This window comes from Syzygium oleosum, unplaced genomic scaffold (assembly GCF_021117445.2).
Source record: "Syzygium oleosum isolate NSW1041296 unplaced genomic scaffold, Sole_v2.1 Sole_v2.59, whole genome shotgun sequence".
In the NCBI taxonomy this organism is placed as follows: Eukaryota; Viridiplantae; Streptophyta; class Magnoliopsida; order Myrtales; family Myrtaceae; genus Syzygium; species Syzygium oleosum.
In genome coordinates, this window is record NW_026607543.1 from 336,389 (window position 1) to 353,446 (window position 17,058).

A 17,058-nucleotide genomic window follows, 5' to 3' on the forward strand; every position below is an offset into this window, starting at 1 on the left:
CTATGTTCACTAATATGAAGTAGAGCCTTCTTAATAAAAATCATCGTTCAAATTTACAATCTATCATTCACTAAAATCTCCTATCCATTAACATATGACTGAAAAAGGGAGCAACAAGAAGCATTTCTTATCCTCCCACACTGATCTCTCACCACATCCTCTTGTCCACCTCTTTGCCAAACTCACTGGGCCTCTCAAGCTTTCCCAGTATGGCATTCTTGAAGTTGATCACCTCCTGGGCTCTTGAGCAAGCCCTCTGCATCCTAACCCCGCTCAAGCTGCTCCTCGAGCCCATCGCCTCGTAGAGCGAGAGCCGCCTCTTGGACCCCGGCTCCGGCCTCTGCTTCGGGGCGCTCTGCGACCTCAGCTTCGCCGCCGACGACTCCGTGCTCGCCATGTAATTCGGGGACCTCCCGCCTGTTTGCCCCCAGGAGGAGTTGTCATCTCCGCATGAGCTCCTGTTGGACGGGGTGGCGGGCCCGCTGGGCCCACACCGGCGAGAGCTCGCGAGCCGGGGCGTGCTGTGCGCCGTGGTGGAGAACCGGCACTCGTCGCCGCTCAGGGCCCACTCGGGGTCGGGGAGGTTCCGGAGCTCGGGGATCGACAGGCGGGGCGGGGCCCGGAGCGGGAGTGGAGAGGAGAACGTGGGGTGGGGAGGAGGAGGAGGAGGTTGGGGCTCAGCATAGAGATCCGCATCAGAGGAAGGGTGGGGCCTTATGGGCCTTGAATGGCGCCCACCATTGTCAACTTCCACAATCTTTGGGCTTCCTTCGGAGGTTGCGATTACTGTTGCAGCGTCGAGGGACGACGAGAGCCTCATGCTATGAAGCGATGCTGTGTATTCGCTTCCTGCCTCATCCGATCTCCCCTGAAAAAAGTTGAGAAAAGAAGGAAACAGGTTTGTCATGGCCAAGAGCAAAGACCAAGGAACAAGTGAATTCTGGTGCAACAAAACGTGGCTTTCATCTGCTAGATTCAACGGAATGTTTGCTGATTGATATTGCTCTTTGCACAGCACCCAGCCCTTAGAACAGCGAAATTTCTCTTATCAAACAGATAGGAACAATCCCGCTTATCGGCGTCATTCCGCGAGTCGGCTTTCGCAGCACGGTAGATTACGACGCTCCTAAAGAATCGAAAAGGGCCAGAGGCCAAATGTGTGTTTCGACCGATGGCTAAGTTGTTACCGTGGATTTGCGCGGCCGGGACTCCGCAGCTGCGCAAACTTCGGGGGGGACGGTGAGAGGAGCGCGACCCCGGCGGGACCGGACGGTGGCTTGAGCTCGGAAGAGAGATTGCATGCAGTGGAATGCAGCAGTGGCTTGCCTCCTCACCAGATAGCCCCTCACCACCGCCTGCAGCTTCACCAGCCCTCGCAGCGCTTTCAGTGCTTTTCTTGCCTGTTTCGCGTCCAAAAGCAAATCAAAATACAGCACAAAACAGAGAAGAAGGGCGAATCTTCATCCTGCTCACCAAGTAACCCCTGAAATTAGCCTGAATCTGCACCGCGGCCCACCTCTCGTGGCCGCCCCCGCCGCCGCCGCCGAGCGCGGTGCCCCTGCCGCGGCTCGTGAGCCTCACGACGGCGGCCGCCGCCTGAGCCGCCGCCACCGCGGCGTCCGCAGCCGCAGCGGTGGCAGCGGCCACCGCAATCGCGTGCTTGCTCCGCTCCTCCTCGCACCCCTCCGCGAAGAACGACCTCAGCCAGGCGGCCTCCGCCGCAGATATGTTCGGCGGGATCGTGGCAGGGTTGTTGGACAGGCCCCCGGCGCGGCGGCGTTCTTGGTGCCCGCGGCGGCCGTCGGCGGCGGGGTCCTTGACCTCTTTATCCTTCTTGATCCCGAACAAGCCCTTGAGCCACCTCACCGCCCTACCCATTTCGAGAAAACAAAAGACAACAAAAGTCGTAAGAGATTAATGCAGTTGGGTCGCTTGCTCTCTCTCTCTCTCTCTCTCTCTCTCTTTTCCGGTTTCGTGCAGAGCGGATGTTAGATTTGCCAAGAACAGAGCGGCGATCATTCGTGGAAAGAATACAAAGTCTTTTTGAAAGACGACAAGGCAGGGCGAAAGGAACAGTGGAGCGAAGGGCGGGAAACTTTGATGTTTTCTATGCTGCTGTCTTTCGCTTTCGTACCGAAGAGGAGCTGTCATCGACCTCGTGCGCAAGGACAGCATTACGTGACAAGAAAATGGACTGAAACATGCAGAGGTTGTGTCTCGTGTATGCATGCATGAGAGGATGACTTGTCGAACTGCACTGCAGGGTTTCCAAAGAAAGATATTTTTCCAGTTACTACAAGGTAACTATTGGAATCTTCGTTCATGGGTGTTCGTAAAAAGTTGCAAATCACGTAATTTGGCTTAATGATTATGGATCGGAAATGACTCAAATTGCAATCAGTGTGCGCCTGCAACAACAGCACCTCCAAGGAAGATGATCTGCAATAGAGATGCAAATCAAGAAGAAGATTGTGTGTTTGCATGGGCCTATATGTTTTTATCGGATCAAGTTTCGATCCGGAGAGAGTTTATCGCATGAATTCCTTATCAATTCCGAATATTGACTTTTTTTACATGTCAATGAAGTTTTCTTTCCATCGAATATTCAGTATATTGCCTTCTTGTCTAGCTCTTAAATCTAAAAGTGATCGGTTTTTGGATGGATCTGTTCTTGATTACCCTATTCCTCCCTAACCGGCCCTATTTTTTATTTGGTGCAAAAAGTCAAATTACTATAGTAAAATATAAAGGTCATGCCATTTCATTACAAAAACATATGTTGGTGAAGTAATAGTGTTGTTTATTTCTTTGTATTCAAGACATGGTTTCGAGTTAAACCGGTTCCTAGGTAGAATCAGTGGTTTTGGTTCTCCGAACCGGGAAACGGTTCTCCCTCGACCCGAAAACCGGTCTGGATCCACGTCTTTTTTCGGTCCGACCCTACGATCGAAACCAGATCCGAGGAACACCCTTGCTTAAACCCCGCGGCAAACGGGCACATGAAACGAATTGGAAGTTGTTTCCAAGTGGTGTTAGCTTTGCGAATTGGAGAAACGGGATCACATTCGCCGTGCTCGCCATGAATGAAAAGTCAACGTCGATGAACAGCGACTTTTCTAGGACATTTTTGTTGTTTCTCTCGTGGCCAATGGGATGCTGATAACAATACTAACATGGCGACAAGATTTTCATCCATCTGCATCGGTCGCAGACGAATCCGACTGTTGATGTTTTTTTTCTAGGATTCCTTTCCTAGTCCACACTGTTCTAGGGTTGGACATGGTGATGTATTCTAGTTATTTTGGAGAGCCAATTCGGCGAATCGGATCGAACATTGATCCTTCGACTAAAAACTAGAGACATTCGATTCCTCGAATATTTCGATCTTGAGTGTACCACCGCCGTTTTGGACAATTTACAGACAAATCTAAAAGTTATAGCGAAAGATCGACGTAGCTATTGGGCCAACCGACACGGTGCTCAGTTTGAGCGGCGACTGGGGTCGGGGCGAGCGCCTGATTTCATACACGCTTGCACCGGGGTGGGGGTTGTGCGGTGCCCACGACTTTGTACGATTTTTTTTGCCTCTAGAATACGAGGGGAGTTTCTTGGTTTTTCAGAATCGGGCTCAAGACCTCTCGAGGCTCAAATTCTTCAAGTAGACCGACCCGAGAAAGACCCGATCGGTAAGGCATTTTTATTTAGTGCAAACCAGAAGGAATGGAGCCGTTGGATGTTGCTCGATATTTGCTATAACTTAACAACGCGCGGCCATGGGATCGTCAGCTTCGCTTGCTTCCTAAGAGAGTTTACCTAATTCATTGTGTTTCGATTCGCTGAATGGAAAGATAGAGTTGGGGCAAGGTCTAACGTGTGATGCTACGTATAGGAAGTAGGAATCATTACGTCAAAAATTTCGTGGGGCTACAAATCTCGGGTGGAGATGAGACTTGCCTGGTTGGTTAAGTGGGCGGATATTTATTAGGGTTAATATTACGAGAAACTCCAAACTAGTACATATGTGATAAATTTATCTCGAATTAATTTTTTGACTTCGAAAAACCTCAAATTGATACATCCATAACAAATTTACTGGGAAAAGTGCCAAAAAAATCTTAAAACTTTTGTATTGGTGCCAATTTAGTCCTAAACTTTTTTTTTTATGCCAATTTAGTCTTGAACCTTTTTTTTGTGCCAATTTAGTCCTAAACCTTTTTTTGGTGTCAATTCAGTCCTAAACATTTTGTATTGGTATCAATTCAGTCTTAAATCTTTTTGTCTTTGTGCCAATTCAGTCCTTCCGGTCAATTTTGGTCAGATTTTGCTAACATGTACGCTAGCCGGTCACCGACGCTGACGTGGATAATTTTTAATAATATTTTTAATATTTTTTTGAATTTTTATTTATTCTTTTATTCTTTTTTTTTCCCTCCCTCCTTCCTCCAGCCAGTCGCCGCTGGCGACCGGAGGAAGGAGGGGGGAGGGAAAACAAGAAAAAAGAATAAATAAATAAAAAAATAAAATTTTAAAAAATAATAAAATTTTATTAAATTTTATCCACGTCAGCGCCGGTGATTAGCCGCCGGCCAGCCTGCGTCCACGTCATCAAAATTCGGCCAAAATTGTTCGGAAGGACAGAATTTGCACAAAGACAAAAAGATTTAGGACAGAATTGACACAAATACAAAAGGTTTAGGACTGAATTAGCACCAAAAAAAAGTTTAGGACTAAATTGACACAAAAAAAAGGTTCAGGACTAAATTGGCACAAATGCAAAATGTTTAGGACTTTTTTGGCACTTTTCCCCAAATCTACCCCAAAATAATTTTTTGATCACCAAAAATCCCAAACCGGTACACTTGTGACGGATTTACTCTCCGTTAAATTGTATTAATACTACGAAAAATCACAAATTGGTAAACCTGTGACAAACAGAGGGGTAAAACCCCAAACCAATATAGTTGTTAACTGTCACGTGTCATTTAACTCAGCAATTTGATTGTAAAATTTAACGGAAACTAACGGAGAGTAAATTTGTCACAACTATATTAGTTTTGAGTTTTTCGAGGCCAGCGTGTAAAGCCCATCTTGGGCGGTCCAATCTGACAAACCCATCCCGTTGAAGAGTGAACGGAGCCATTTTTTCCACGGAGCGCTCCATTAATTGGGAACACGAACGCCCGCGAATACAGTTCAGACTTCAAATCTCCGGCGATCTCCGTCGCCGGAAGTCCGCCGATTCGAGGTTCGCCGGAGGTCATCCTCCGCCTGCTCGAGTTCTCTGCTACCTCCGGCCGCCGTGGACTTCAGGTGCTCTCTCCCTCGGGAGAAACGGGAGGAGGTCATCTTCTGCGGCCGCGCACGACCGAGGGAGACGGGAACGAAATTCAGAGACTCGCTCTCGGACAGAGGAGTTTGCTTGTTTTCTCGACTTCCCTCGTTGATTTCGGGCCGTTGATAATCGCCGTTGAGGTCGCCGCTCGTTCGTCGTTCCCAAGAGGCGCAGTGAATCCTCTGTTATATCCTGTATTTCTGATCCGAGGCTTCGGAGAAATTGATCACCGCTCGATTCGTCTTCACCGGCGACGGCCATCATTGCCGACGCACCCAAGATTTTCTGTTCTTTGATTTGCTTGCCGGCCGTAGCAAGATATACAGCTTTGTCGTGGCACAGAGGCAGAGACCTCAAACTGCGCGTGAGTTAAAAAACTGTCACGAATGAAGCCGAATGGACGATTTGATGTTCACATTATCGCTGACGTGATGACTTAGATCGAAACACTACCTCAATGCTGCATATCAGATCGTTGGTTGGGATGCCTATTACCTGTTTGATGAAATGTCTGAAACGCATCAGTGTGAATATAGCTTCGAATTTGGCCGAGATCATCTCGTCTGCTTGAATGGTTCACTGCACTAGCTGTATAGGTTAGGTAAATGCAGTAGATTTTCACTTTAGAGTTTGTTTCCGAAGATCTCGGTTTTGATACGCGTCTGATAGTCATTAGTGATAAACTCGTTTCTATGAAATTATCTGAAGTGGTTGATGTGCTGAGTTGTAAGCACTTGTTAATTGTCACTAGCGCGTTCATTAGGCGTAGACCGATATGAAGAATTATATGAACTTTGCTTGAGAATCGATGACATATTCCCCGTGTAAGTGCTCATATCAATATGTTGAATTGCGAATCATGTTTGCGGTGCGTATGTTCTCTGTTTGTATGTTCCTGATGCGAATACTCTGAATAATTTTTTATTGTCTCCCAATTTGCTTCACGACAAGGTGAGATCCAGAAATTTGTTGTCTCGGTTCATCCATGATTCAAAACAAAAACTAACGTCATGGTAATGTTTGCATGAAATGTGACTGATGTTGAAGCTTTTTTTCAAAGATTTGGCCTGAATCTTTGTTGATGAGATGTTGTTGGATCGATATATCACTATAATGTTGCATATAGAACCGTCACTCGATATGCTCATCAGGCGTTTGACGAAATGTCTCAAAGAAATATATGTGAGATAATGTCTATTTTTTATCCAATCTGAGGTCAGTTCAGTGTTGTTTGCATGCTACTGATTGATTCATTAGTCGTCGAATATGATCTTCTGGAATTTTACCTGTTGCCCTCGAGTGACACGTCATCTTCTTTTTATATGTTTCAAGGTTGCTGCTGTGCTCAATGCGATGGTGGTTTTGCGGCGGTTATCGGCGAGGAGAACAACGGACAAGAGTCGTTGATGTGTATATTGCCGACTTCTGGTAACATCCTTAAGTGCCCGGGTTCGCTTCGATAGTTCCTCGTATTCTGTGCACCTCGGCAAAGTTAATTAGGCAAATCAAACATGAATCCAACTTGCGCGAGATATGGGTTTGAGAGAGCCCGCACCTAATCGAGGGCCGTTGGTCCTCGACTCGGCATTACCTCTAAACCTGTCCCGACAGAAAAGAGGGTCATGACAAGACCTGACTTCGAGTCTCTCATCAGCAAGTCGGGCACGATAGACATTTTCGCACTAACTTGAGAGGGGTGTCGAAGAATTATCTCGCAATAGGAATTTATTTTGTTTCTATTTATTTTATAGTCGGAAATACATTCCCATCTCTGCTCCTATTTTCTTGCTATTTTCTAACCGTCCTGAGCCTTTCTTGTATGTTTATCTGTAAGTTTCATATGAAATAAGAATCAGAAGAAACCATTTTTCTTCAACTATACCATTACATGTTTTACTATTACAACAATTCGCTTTTTGTTACCATGGATATTGAATCCAAGGGCGTTCTTTTAACTTTCTCGCTTCTCTTTCTGTTTTCCCCTCGAGTCAGAATCGCCGAGAAAATCTCTCCCTGATTCTCTCTCTCTCTCTCTCTCTCTCCTCTCAGACATCACTCACGGTCAAGTGCCCGTGAGCTTCCCGGAAGCATCTTCGGTCAGGGTTTCTTTGTCGTGAAACGGGTTGGTGGAGGTTGCTGTCGGTTCGAGAGTGTCGTGAGTTTGTGACCCTCTTCTTGTTCTCGGGAAAAGAGGCGGCGGTTTTGGAAGAGATGCAGGCGAGGCGCACGAACAGTTTGAGCAGGGGGAAGCGGGGCCTGGACTCGAGCTCGGGCGAGGAAGGGCAGCCTGATCGGAAGCAACCTGCTCTTGCGAGGTAAAACCCAACATGTAAATAGGGCCTTAGACTTCGACCAAAAAAAAAAAAAAAAAAATAGGGCCTTAGACTGCTAGAAAATAGCCAGAAAATAGGAGCAGAGATTGGAACAGATTTCGAGGATCACAACAATTCGATTTTTACAGCTTGTAGTACAGTATGTATAGCTTGTTCAGAAAGCAGTACGTGTTCCTTAGAACTGGCAAATTTACGTTCTGAAAAAGCTGATGTCCTGTTCAACATTTTGGAGAAGTTACGTTACTTTCCATTTCAAAGTCCAGGAGGGTTTGCATTCTCTTCTTTAGATTTATTCTGTTCCGGGAAATATGATTTCTTAATGAAATTTTTAACCCCAACCAATTGTTGTGGGCTTATGGGATGGAATTACTTGGAGGTTTATTTATTTATTTTTTTGGTTAAGATTAAGCACTCACAATGCTCTGTGTGGTTTACCTATGTCCACAATGAATGGTCCTGAAAGCAAAACTTTAGAAGTCTCTGTATGAATTTTGTCCTACTTCATGGCACATCTCATTCTATGTATTCTTTATCAGGCAATATCATATTCTGATCTTGATCATATCTTGCGTACTGAGTAGTTCTGTTCATATTGGAGGAAACAATATCATCCTCATTCCTCTTATTACGTCATTAGTTGCCAACAATTTATTCAAGAAGTTTGCCTATGATCGGGCTTGGACTGTATTTGCTTGCCTAGCCCATCTAATACCAGCCCTCCGCATTGGGGTGTTGTCGATAGTTGGTTCTTGCTTATGGAAGTTGCTCTTCGTGGGTCTTAAGTTTGCAATCTCCTTATGTCTTGACCTTTCCTTTCTTCCTTGTCAGTGTCTCGTTGTTGTTTTAGTAAGATCATTCTTGTCGGTTAGAAGGAGTGTTGCTAGTGAATCACCGCTGGTAGTCAGTTGTTGCAATCTTACTTTATTTTCTACGTTTCTTATTTGCTTATAATATATGAGAGCGTGATATTCATGATTGCAGGAATCTTTCCTTGCCTCAAGCAAATGAAGAAAGAGCCGAGAAATGTACTACTCAAATTTCGATTGTATGTGCATTTCCCTGCTAAGTCCCCCCATACATGACCACTTTTATGTTTTATTTCATTTGATGGCTTATTATTTCTCTATCTTTCTGCAGGCTAGTTCTAGTGGTATGAATATGAAGATTGAACAAGCCAAAAGATTTGCAGTCGCGCAAGCGCAACGTGATGGTAGCACTGGAAACTACCGGATCTTCGATTCGCCCTATGGAAATTTTCTGGTACCTGTAGTTCCTACTCGTGCAGACCTAGGTGTATAATTGTTCTTGCTTTTGGCAATTTCTCTGAACTGCATCTTACCCACCAGTACTCATTTTAAGAAGTTGATACGTAGCAGTAAAAATGTGCGGAGCTATGTGTTCTGAGCATCATGCGCTTGACTGGTCAATCTACTGTTAAGCCTTGCTGTTTACAGGCCATGGCATTGCAATAGGTTCATAAAACAACCCAGCAATCTGTGCTCCTTATCTCTTTAGTTAGTCAAAACATATTAGCGGTTGAAAAGAGCCGGAATCCTCTGCACGTGCATGCTGACTGGACTGGTAAAGAGTGCGCAATAATTTAAGGGACGCCCCAAAGTCATCTTTGGTGTTTAGTAGGATTAAAAGACTTTGCCAAGCCATCTGTAATATATAATATTAAGCTTGGAGCAGATGCTCAAAATCAGATCGAACAGTCAATTCATATTAATGGCCCGTGATGTGTCACGCGTGGATCAAGTGGGATTCGCCGTGCTCATGTTTTTTGTGTTGAATTTTTTAAGTAGTGAAGGGTAACGATTCATGTGCAACTTGCCAACTTCGCAAGTTGTAACTTTGCGCTGTTTTTGTCGTGTTGACTTTTGCTTTTAGCGTTTCACCGGTGGCAGGGTCATGGGGCTTTGGGTTGTGAAAGTTCGGTCAACGCCTTTCCTTTTATACTTACAATTTGTGTCGTCTCGGATCGATACTAAAATGATCCCAATCTAGGGCAATGGCGGGAATGTTTTGGCCCGTGTTTTTCCTTTTCGTCTCGGATCGCGGCTTGAATCGCCAGTTCCGTGTTTGTAATTTGGTGTCGTCTCCCATTAGATTTGCTTGTAGTTCGAAAGTGTCATCTTTTTATTGCTTCTGGAATTATTTCTTGTAAGTAGGATTCAAAGGGGACCTACGGATATGGTTCTTGGGTTAGGTACGGTTGCTTCGGTTTGAATCAGGCATGAGGCCCTTAGTTGAGTTGATTAATGTATGAAAGTTCGGAAGGGCATGACCATGCGTTGCATTCTTTGATCAGAGTTGGAGAATTTGTCGTCTCATCTTAAATCTTCTCTCTCTCTCTCTCTTTCTCTCGAGAATTAAGTCAACATTTTGCGGCATTTTCTAATCATGGGAAGTCGACCCTTTTCGATTGGTGGGACACATGAACGTATTAGACACCATATAGTTCTCACACCATCTTATTAACATGACTTATCAATTCACAGGACCTCATGCATAGAAAACGAAATGTGACTATTGCAGCTATCGAACGATTTCCGGTCATCAAATGATTCTTCTAAAATATCTTCACGAATTTCGGGAAGTGTCTTAGAAACCCCGACATGTCGCCATCATTAAGAAGAGATATAGATCATATTTCGGTATCAAGTCATAGTTACATGTTAAGAAAAGAATATTGATCATGTACATAGATCTCTCTCTCTCCTTTAGCTTAGCGTAATTGGCTTTATGGAGTTGTACTGTGAAGAAACTGGAGAGATTGCGAATGGATATGTAAACGAGCGAAGGGGGTATGCCAGCGATTAATGACGTCACCTTCCAGATTTTCTTGTTTGAAAAAGACAACGAGAGAAAAAGAGCAAAAGAACAAGGACGTCATTTTCGCAATGCATGATGTGATGTGAGGTATTGTACCCTTTTACGTTGTCTTGAAAAAAGAGATGCTCGCGTTGATTGGGATCCATGTGGGGTTTGGGACCACCTCTCGAATCTCATTTCCAATATTCGGGGGAGAAAGTGAATGGGACGAGGCACGAGCAGCTACACCGGTTTAGGGTTGATTTTAATTTTCATCTGGGTTTGGTCAAATTCTCTCTCTCTCTATTTAATTTGTTGTTCTGTCTTTTTGGCTAATCAGAAAGGAAACTCATGTGCACATCGGTTGGGCCCCAGGTTGAATAAAACCTTCGAAGGTTGTATTAGTTGTCGTCATTTCATTTTGGGGGAAAATGAATAATTTGTTTAGAAACATGAGTAAAAGGAGAGGGTTTTCATTATTAATAACAATTTATGCCTATATATGTTTTTTTTGGTAAGGTAAGTGGTATAACTTTTCAACGCACAAAGTACAAGAATGAAGCCGAGCACAAAAACCTCGTACCTGAGGAGACAAAAGATGTCTCGACAGGTGCAAAGGTGTTACGACTAAAAGAGTGATGCCTATACATGTTCGTTGGTGATGAAAATGTTTTCCGTTCGTTGATGTTTGTAAACGGTACAGTCGATCATTCATAGATAAAAAGGTTTTCCAAATTGGTGATTTTCCAACAAAAACACACACACCAAGTCAAATTCTCACTTCTTTTCCCTTTTTCCCTTTTTCAAGGCTAAGGAATTAATAACAAACAAATATGGAGACAAAGCTTAGAGCTTGATACATCACGACTCCAGGGAAATTGTAGTTCTAAGCTTATTGTACGGATTTCAATTCAGTTCTAAACTTTTTAATTTTGTCAGTTAAATCCTAAACATTTGCGGAAAATTCCAATATAGTGTTTTCTTCAATTTTCGCCGGAAATCGCTAACGTAGCGGTATGCTATAATTGGGTAACTCTCCGTCACAACTCCTCACATGGATTTTGCCTCCAAATAGGTGAAAGTATGGATCTTAGCATGAACGCCAGTTCTTGCTTTAAGCTAATCATTGATTTATTGCCCCCAAAACGTCATGCAAGACACGAAGTTCAAACACATGCTCATGCTCACCCTAGGTTTTTTAGCGAATTCTCCTTCTTTCTTTCTCGTTCTTGAAATCATAGAAGATGAATGCCAAGAATCCATTAGGGGATCGGGCATCTTCTTCTTGTTCCCTTGGACGATAAAGGAAGAGCTAGATCACGAGAAGAGCCACCTTATTCCATTGACTTCTTGTTTTATTTACATCTTCTCTAATGAAAAAGAAGCCCTTTGGATACTACAGATTTTATTTCCATGATTTCTTCAAATGTTGGAATAGATCTCCAAGTCAAGAATTCTGCAATGCAAAGAACGATTTTTGATGAGTCAAAGCTCTATGTTACCCTTGTTCAAATTCGAAAATCAAACTCGAACTCAAAGGAAAGTACTTTCGGAGAGCTACTTTTGTAAATGTGTACGTTGTTCTACATATAAATAAATGAAACTGAAAAGACATCCATTTCAAAATGACTTACTTAAGAAATATAATCGTTGAATGCTTTAGAGTGTAGTAGATAATTTTTCAAGGGGCAGAGGTCGATTGGTATAGACTAATCGAGACTTAACAGGATCGCCTGACGCAGGTCAAATTGGCACAAAACTTGTTGGTATAGAAACAGTACACGGTAAGAAGAATAAACCAATTCCACTCTGACCGTCGAGATCTAAATTCACATTGAAAGGAATTTGCTGAGAACGTGGTAATGGTAATCATTGGCGCGGAAGCTTGGAATCGGGAAACTCACCCACAAGGGGTTGAGCTCTCCCTTTGGAGACTGAGCAACATTATAAGTTCTTAGGCGTATGAAAGCTAGCGCTTTGGGGGAAATACTTATTTGTTTGTCAACAACATAGAGTAAACAAACTTGCTTGGCAGACGGGAAGATGAAGGCAAGTAGCAAGATAAAGTGCCTCAAACCTACTTACTGTGGACGTGTCGAGACAGATGTCCCGCGAATTCTTTAATCCACAAGGGCTAATGTCGTAAGATGAGTAGGACTAAAGAAAGAGAAGATTGACAACCACAGATAAGACCACTTATTCTTTGGACTTAAAAGTTAAGGTTTCCTAATAGAGCTTATTCTCGGCATCCAATCTTAGAAGGATACTTATCTTACCTAGCCACAACATCTTTCGCATTGAGAAAGAGAAAGAATCAATCTCCTCGTTGATTAAACTAAACAATTGCTAGCCTTTTTAAACGAAAAAAAAATCCAGCAACGGTCGTGAAAAGCAAAGGCCTCCGTAGAGCTAGATTCAACTTCCTCCAAGCTTGAACGAGGAAAGATAATCGAAGAAAGTGTGAATAACAATGTGACCTTTGAATATGACTTCTTTTCTTGGCCTGGCCCCTCTATTTAGCTTTCCAATTTCACAAGGCAAGTCTATTCAATTTGATAAGAAGATGCTTACTTTACCGTGTAAAGAGGAGCAATAGGAAAGCCTTTAGCATCCTTTGTTCTACCTTTCGTGCCCGGCCGGGAAGAAGTGGATTGACTATGATTCTAACTCTTCTTTATGTTTATGCAGTGGTAGAGGCAGCATCTCTACTTGAGATACGTGCGAGAGTGACTCGTTTCCTTAAGGCATGCCCCTAATCAACTTGCTATTGCAAATACCAAAAGCACCAAGAACGGGCATGCCATTAACGCCAGATACGGGAATAATTGATCTAAAAGCATCTTTCTAATATTATCAAATTAATGCTTTTCCCCTTGAAAAGAGGGGTAATTCAAAAAAGAAAAGCACGAGGAATGATGGCATGCACATATTACCTTCGCTTCTTTCATGCCTTCCGGCTTAAATTGATTTCCTTTTTTTTTTATGCGAAGAATTTCATCTTACCTTACTCTTAGCTTCCTTATAAAATGAATTTTTGTTTTTTCGGAGGGAATCGAAATGAAAACGGAACCGTTTAGCTCCTTTGAAAGTTCCCGAACCATATAGGAATCTTGGTGAGACGCTAAATGATTTTACAGTGACCAGACTTGGGATCTCTTTTTCCGTGAGTAGACTTTTTAAGTTTATAAGCAATTATTTCAATCTCGACCTATTTCTTCCCCCCTCGACCCTATCCTCTCACATGTTCCCTCAATCTTGTTGCCAAGTTACTCCTACCTACTTGTTTGCCATGGGAAATTTTGCTAGCCTTGACAAACTGAAGAAATTGGGGGTGTTTCGAGTCTCAAATTGCTCTCTTTATGCTATTGAGGAGGACATTTATGGACTTCTGATTTTGTGTCCATTTTTCGGCTATGTCTGGCATCCAATTTTAGCTCTGTGCAATATATATATATGACCATAAGTGGCCAAGGATATGGGGATTACAAATAGATTAGAAAAAGTAAAGAATTAATCGGAACGTTTACGTTTATTAGTACTGGATTTATAAAGCATATGAAAGAAGTCTATGCGTTCAATGTCTCTGATATAATAGTAAAAATCAGAAAGTTCTACAAAGGTTTGTATAATATCATAAAATAATTTTAAAGTAAGAGTGATTATATATAAAAATCTTACTAAATAAAGAAACGATTTATAAATAGAAATCGGGCTAAATAAGAAGATGAGCATTATATATATATATTGGGGAAGTTACTCTTGGAGACAAGACTAGCATTGGCTCCATTAGACTATTACGGTTGACAACTTCTATGTTTGGATCATCAAGCTTGCACTATGCGATTCTATATATTTTATCTGGTAGTAGAGAAACCAGAGATGCTTTCAGCATCCGCTTATAGCAAAATAAGTTTAAGTTAATGAGTTCGTTGAAACCGTCTCTTTCTCCTTATTTTTAGGCTTCAAATGGCCCTCCTAGTCCTTTCGCATGATCACACCTTTTTGGTACTTGATTTGGTGAATGGTTTCAATTCAATGGGACATTGACCATCTTTCAAACCGAAACTTCAAAGACAGCAATCTGGTTAGTACCAATCAATCTAACTAAGCCGAAAAGGGATTGAACATCGAAGCGAGCAGCAATAGGCCGCCGGCTACAATAAACCTTACATACGTATAGTCGCTCCTCACGTATCGGATTTTTAGGTTTGATTTTCTAATGATTATATTAACGTCTTATACGGTCCGTCCATACCAATTATAAAAAATTCAAGTTCAAAAATTCATTATTGCTTAATAATCGGAGATGAATGGACAGTACATGACGTGACACGGTACCGCGAGCATACAGAAGTGTTTCTACTCAAATCCCTTTATGTATAATTCTCCGGGATGAGTTAAGACCAAGATTCTCGAAGATTAACGGGGTACACGAAAAGGGGTCATCAAAGCTTATTCAAAGATGAAAAAAGAGAGGGAAAAGCATCATCATCATCGATTCAATCCACCGTCCTTTCCTTCTTACGAAACATCATCGAAACCTTTCTTGCATTCTTCGTCATGCCACGCCTTATTCGAACCGTGCTCTCTTCTTGCTCTTATTCATTTCACCATATAAAAAAAAAATTGGTATTATTCATTTCACCATATAAAAAAAAAAATTGGTCAATTTTTGAACGTAATATAAAAAGATATACATATGGTTGCGTCACTTTGCATGGGTTGGGTGACACCCACTTGCCCAAAAAATGTACTAATTTTAAATTTCAAGGGTAATTAAAATTCAAACGCGCTTTTCTCGAAAAGAAAGAAAGAAAGGAAAATCTCTCTTGATCTCTTTCCCCGAACATCTTTATTTTCTCTTGAATCGAATGACATATTAGTTGAGATAGATCTACAGCATATCTCAAAATTCTCATAATCGATTCAGAGTATTTCACGGTACATTCGAAGCTGCAGGATAAAATCGAAAATATTAATCAAGTGTTTGTTACATCGAATCTGCTGAATCCCAAGCGTTAATATCGATTGGATTATTGTACCGCACATTGAGTCGCTAGATTTAATTCGATTCCAATTTTTTCTTATTTATAGGATTTGTCCCCTTCGATAAAAAATCAAAATGTTGTAGGATTGAAAGCGTAAAGCAAGATTGACTCCTCCCCACTTTTTTTTTTGTCATAAGCAAATTAATAAATTATAAAAATAAATAAATAAAAGGAAACTCAAGACTTATTGAGGCAAGAGGCTCCACGTGAAAGATCGCATGAGATTCTTTTGGGAAAATCAATTTTTTCTTCGCACGTGGGAAATATTAAATTAGATCATGGGAGGGAAAAAGGAAAAAAATATATCAAATCAATTAGATGACGACACGTGGCACCCGGAATCCAACGAACCATTCTTCTATACAAGGGCAAATGTTGGACAGAAATTAAATAAAAATAAAAATACAAGGATACGTGACAAAAATGGTCCCTGAATTTTGACTAAATGTGTAATATGGCCATTGAACTTTAATTTGTTAAAAGTGGTTCGTAAACTTCAGCCCAACGTGCAATGTCGTCCCTGAACTTGTAATTTATTTAATATTGTCCCTAGAATTTTGGTATACGTTCAATTTAGCCCCATAACTATATGAAAATACATGATGTTGCCTCTGAACTTGAATTAATGAAAGGATAATATTGAGCATCTTTATATAATTTAAGGACTAAATTGAACATGTACTAAGAGTCTATGGACCGCATCGAATAAATTAAAAGTCCGATGATGACATTATACACTGAGTCAAAATTTAAGGATCATATTGAATAAATTTAAAATTCAGAGACCACATCGTGCACTGAACCGATGTTTAGGGACCGCCCGTGTCGTCATCTTCCATATAACAGCTGACCACCTCGGAGGGCTCAACCATAATTTCGCACATCGAGGCAGACCAAATAATTTTCTTTTCAAGAGATCTCATCTGGCCTTCTCTGCTTACTTGGAATTTCAGCAATTTTCGCGGTCTCACGAATATGGAAAAGACAATCCCGAGCCCCCAAAAAAAAAAGAAAAAAGATTCTTGAATTATCTTCGCCGATCGCTATCCAGCCCAAAAAAAAAAAAATTCGACGGATGATCATTTAAATTTATTTAATCAAAAATCAAAAAAAATTTCTTTTTTTTTTCCTTCTGGAAGAAAAGCGGAAAAATGAAGTACAAAATGGGCAAAAGCCCGAGACGAAAGAGCCAGCCCTGGTATCCTGTACAGTCTATATCTTCCAAGCTCTTTTGTTCACTCATTTTCCGAGAAAAACCGATAATTTTCCGGGAAAATCGCCCCCTCCCTTTCCGATCCTTCCCAACTATTATCAGCTCCATCTCATCGTGGCCTGTCTCTGACATTTACCACCCTCCTCCCTCTCTCTCTCTTTCTGCCCCCAGAAAAGGAGGAAAAAGGAACGAGCTTTTCACCTCCTCCCACCCCGAAGGAAGGAGACCCAGTTGAGGAATTCGATCGAGAATCGATCCGGCAGCTGCAGGGAGCGAGCGCAAGTTGATCCGGGGGAGACCCATCGGTTTTTTTTCTTA

At 42.2% G+C, this 17,058-nt stretch overlaps 2 protein-coding genes across 4 annotated transcripts; one reads left to right on the forward strand and one right to left on the reverse strand.

Moving 5' to 3' along the window:
* Positions 1-5: 5 nt before the first annotated feature.
* LOC130137039 (protein IQ-domain 26-like) lies at positions 6-2,374 on the reverse strand. The gene is made up of 3 exons (XM_056307728.1): positions 1,474-2,374; positions 1,188-1,400; positions 6-868 (listed from the first exon to the last, which is right to left on the reverse strand). The coding sequence occupies exons 1-3, from the start codon at positions 1,876-1,878 to the stop codon at positions 149-151; spliced, it is 1,338 nt and encodes a 445-aa protein (XP_056163703.1). The 5' UTR covers positions 1,879-2,374; the 3' UTR covers positions 6-148.
* Positions 2,375-5,141: 2,767 nt separating this feature from the next.
* LOC130137038 (uncharacterized) lies at positions 5,142-10,005 on the forward strand. 3 transcript variants are annotated; one of them, XR_008815718.1, is made up of 5 exons: positions 5,142-5,696; positions 6,665-6,781; positions 7,382-7,647; positions 8,647-8,710; positions 8,803-10,005. XR_008815718.1 is itself a non-coding variant. In XM_056307727.1 (3 exons), exons 1-3 carry the CDS (start codon positions 7,544-7,546, stop codon positions 8,962-8,964), a joined length of 330 nt encoding a protein of 109 aa, XP_056163702.1. In that variant the 5' UTR covers positions 7,171-7,543; the 3' UTR covers positions 8,965-10,005. The 3 variants fall into 3 exon arrangements, 1 of the variants encoding a protein (XP_056163702.1); XR_008815717.1 differs by having other exon boundaries at positions 5,143-5,696; positions 6,665-6,760; XM_056307727.1 differs by lacking the exons at positions 5,142-5,696; positions 6,665-6,781 and having other exon boundaries at positions 7,171-7,647.
* Positions 10,006-17,058: the final 7,053 nt, after the last annotated feature.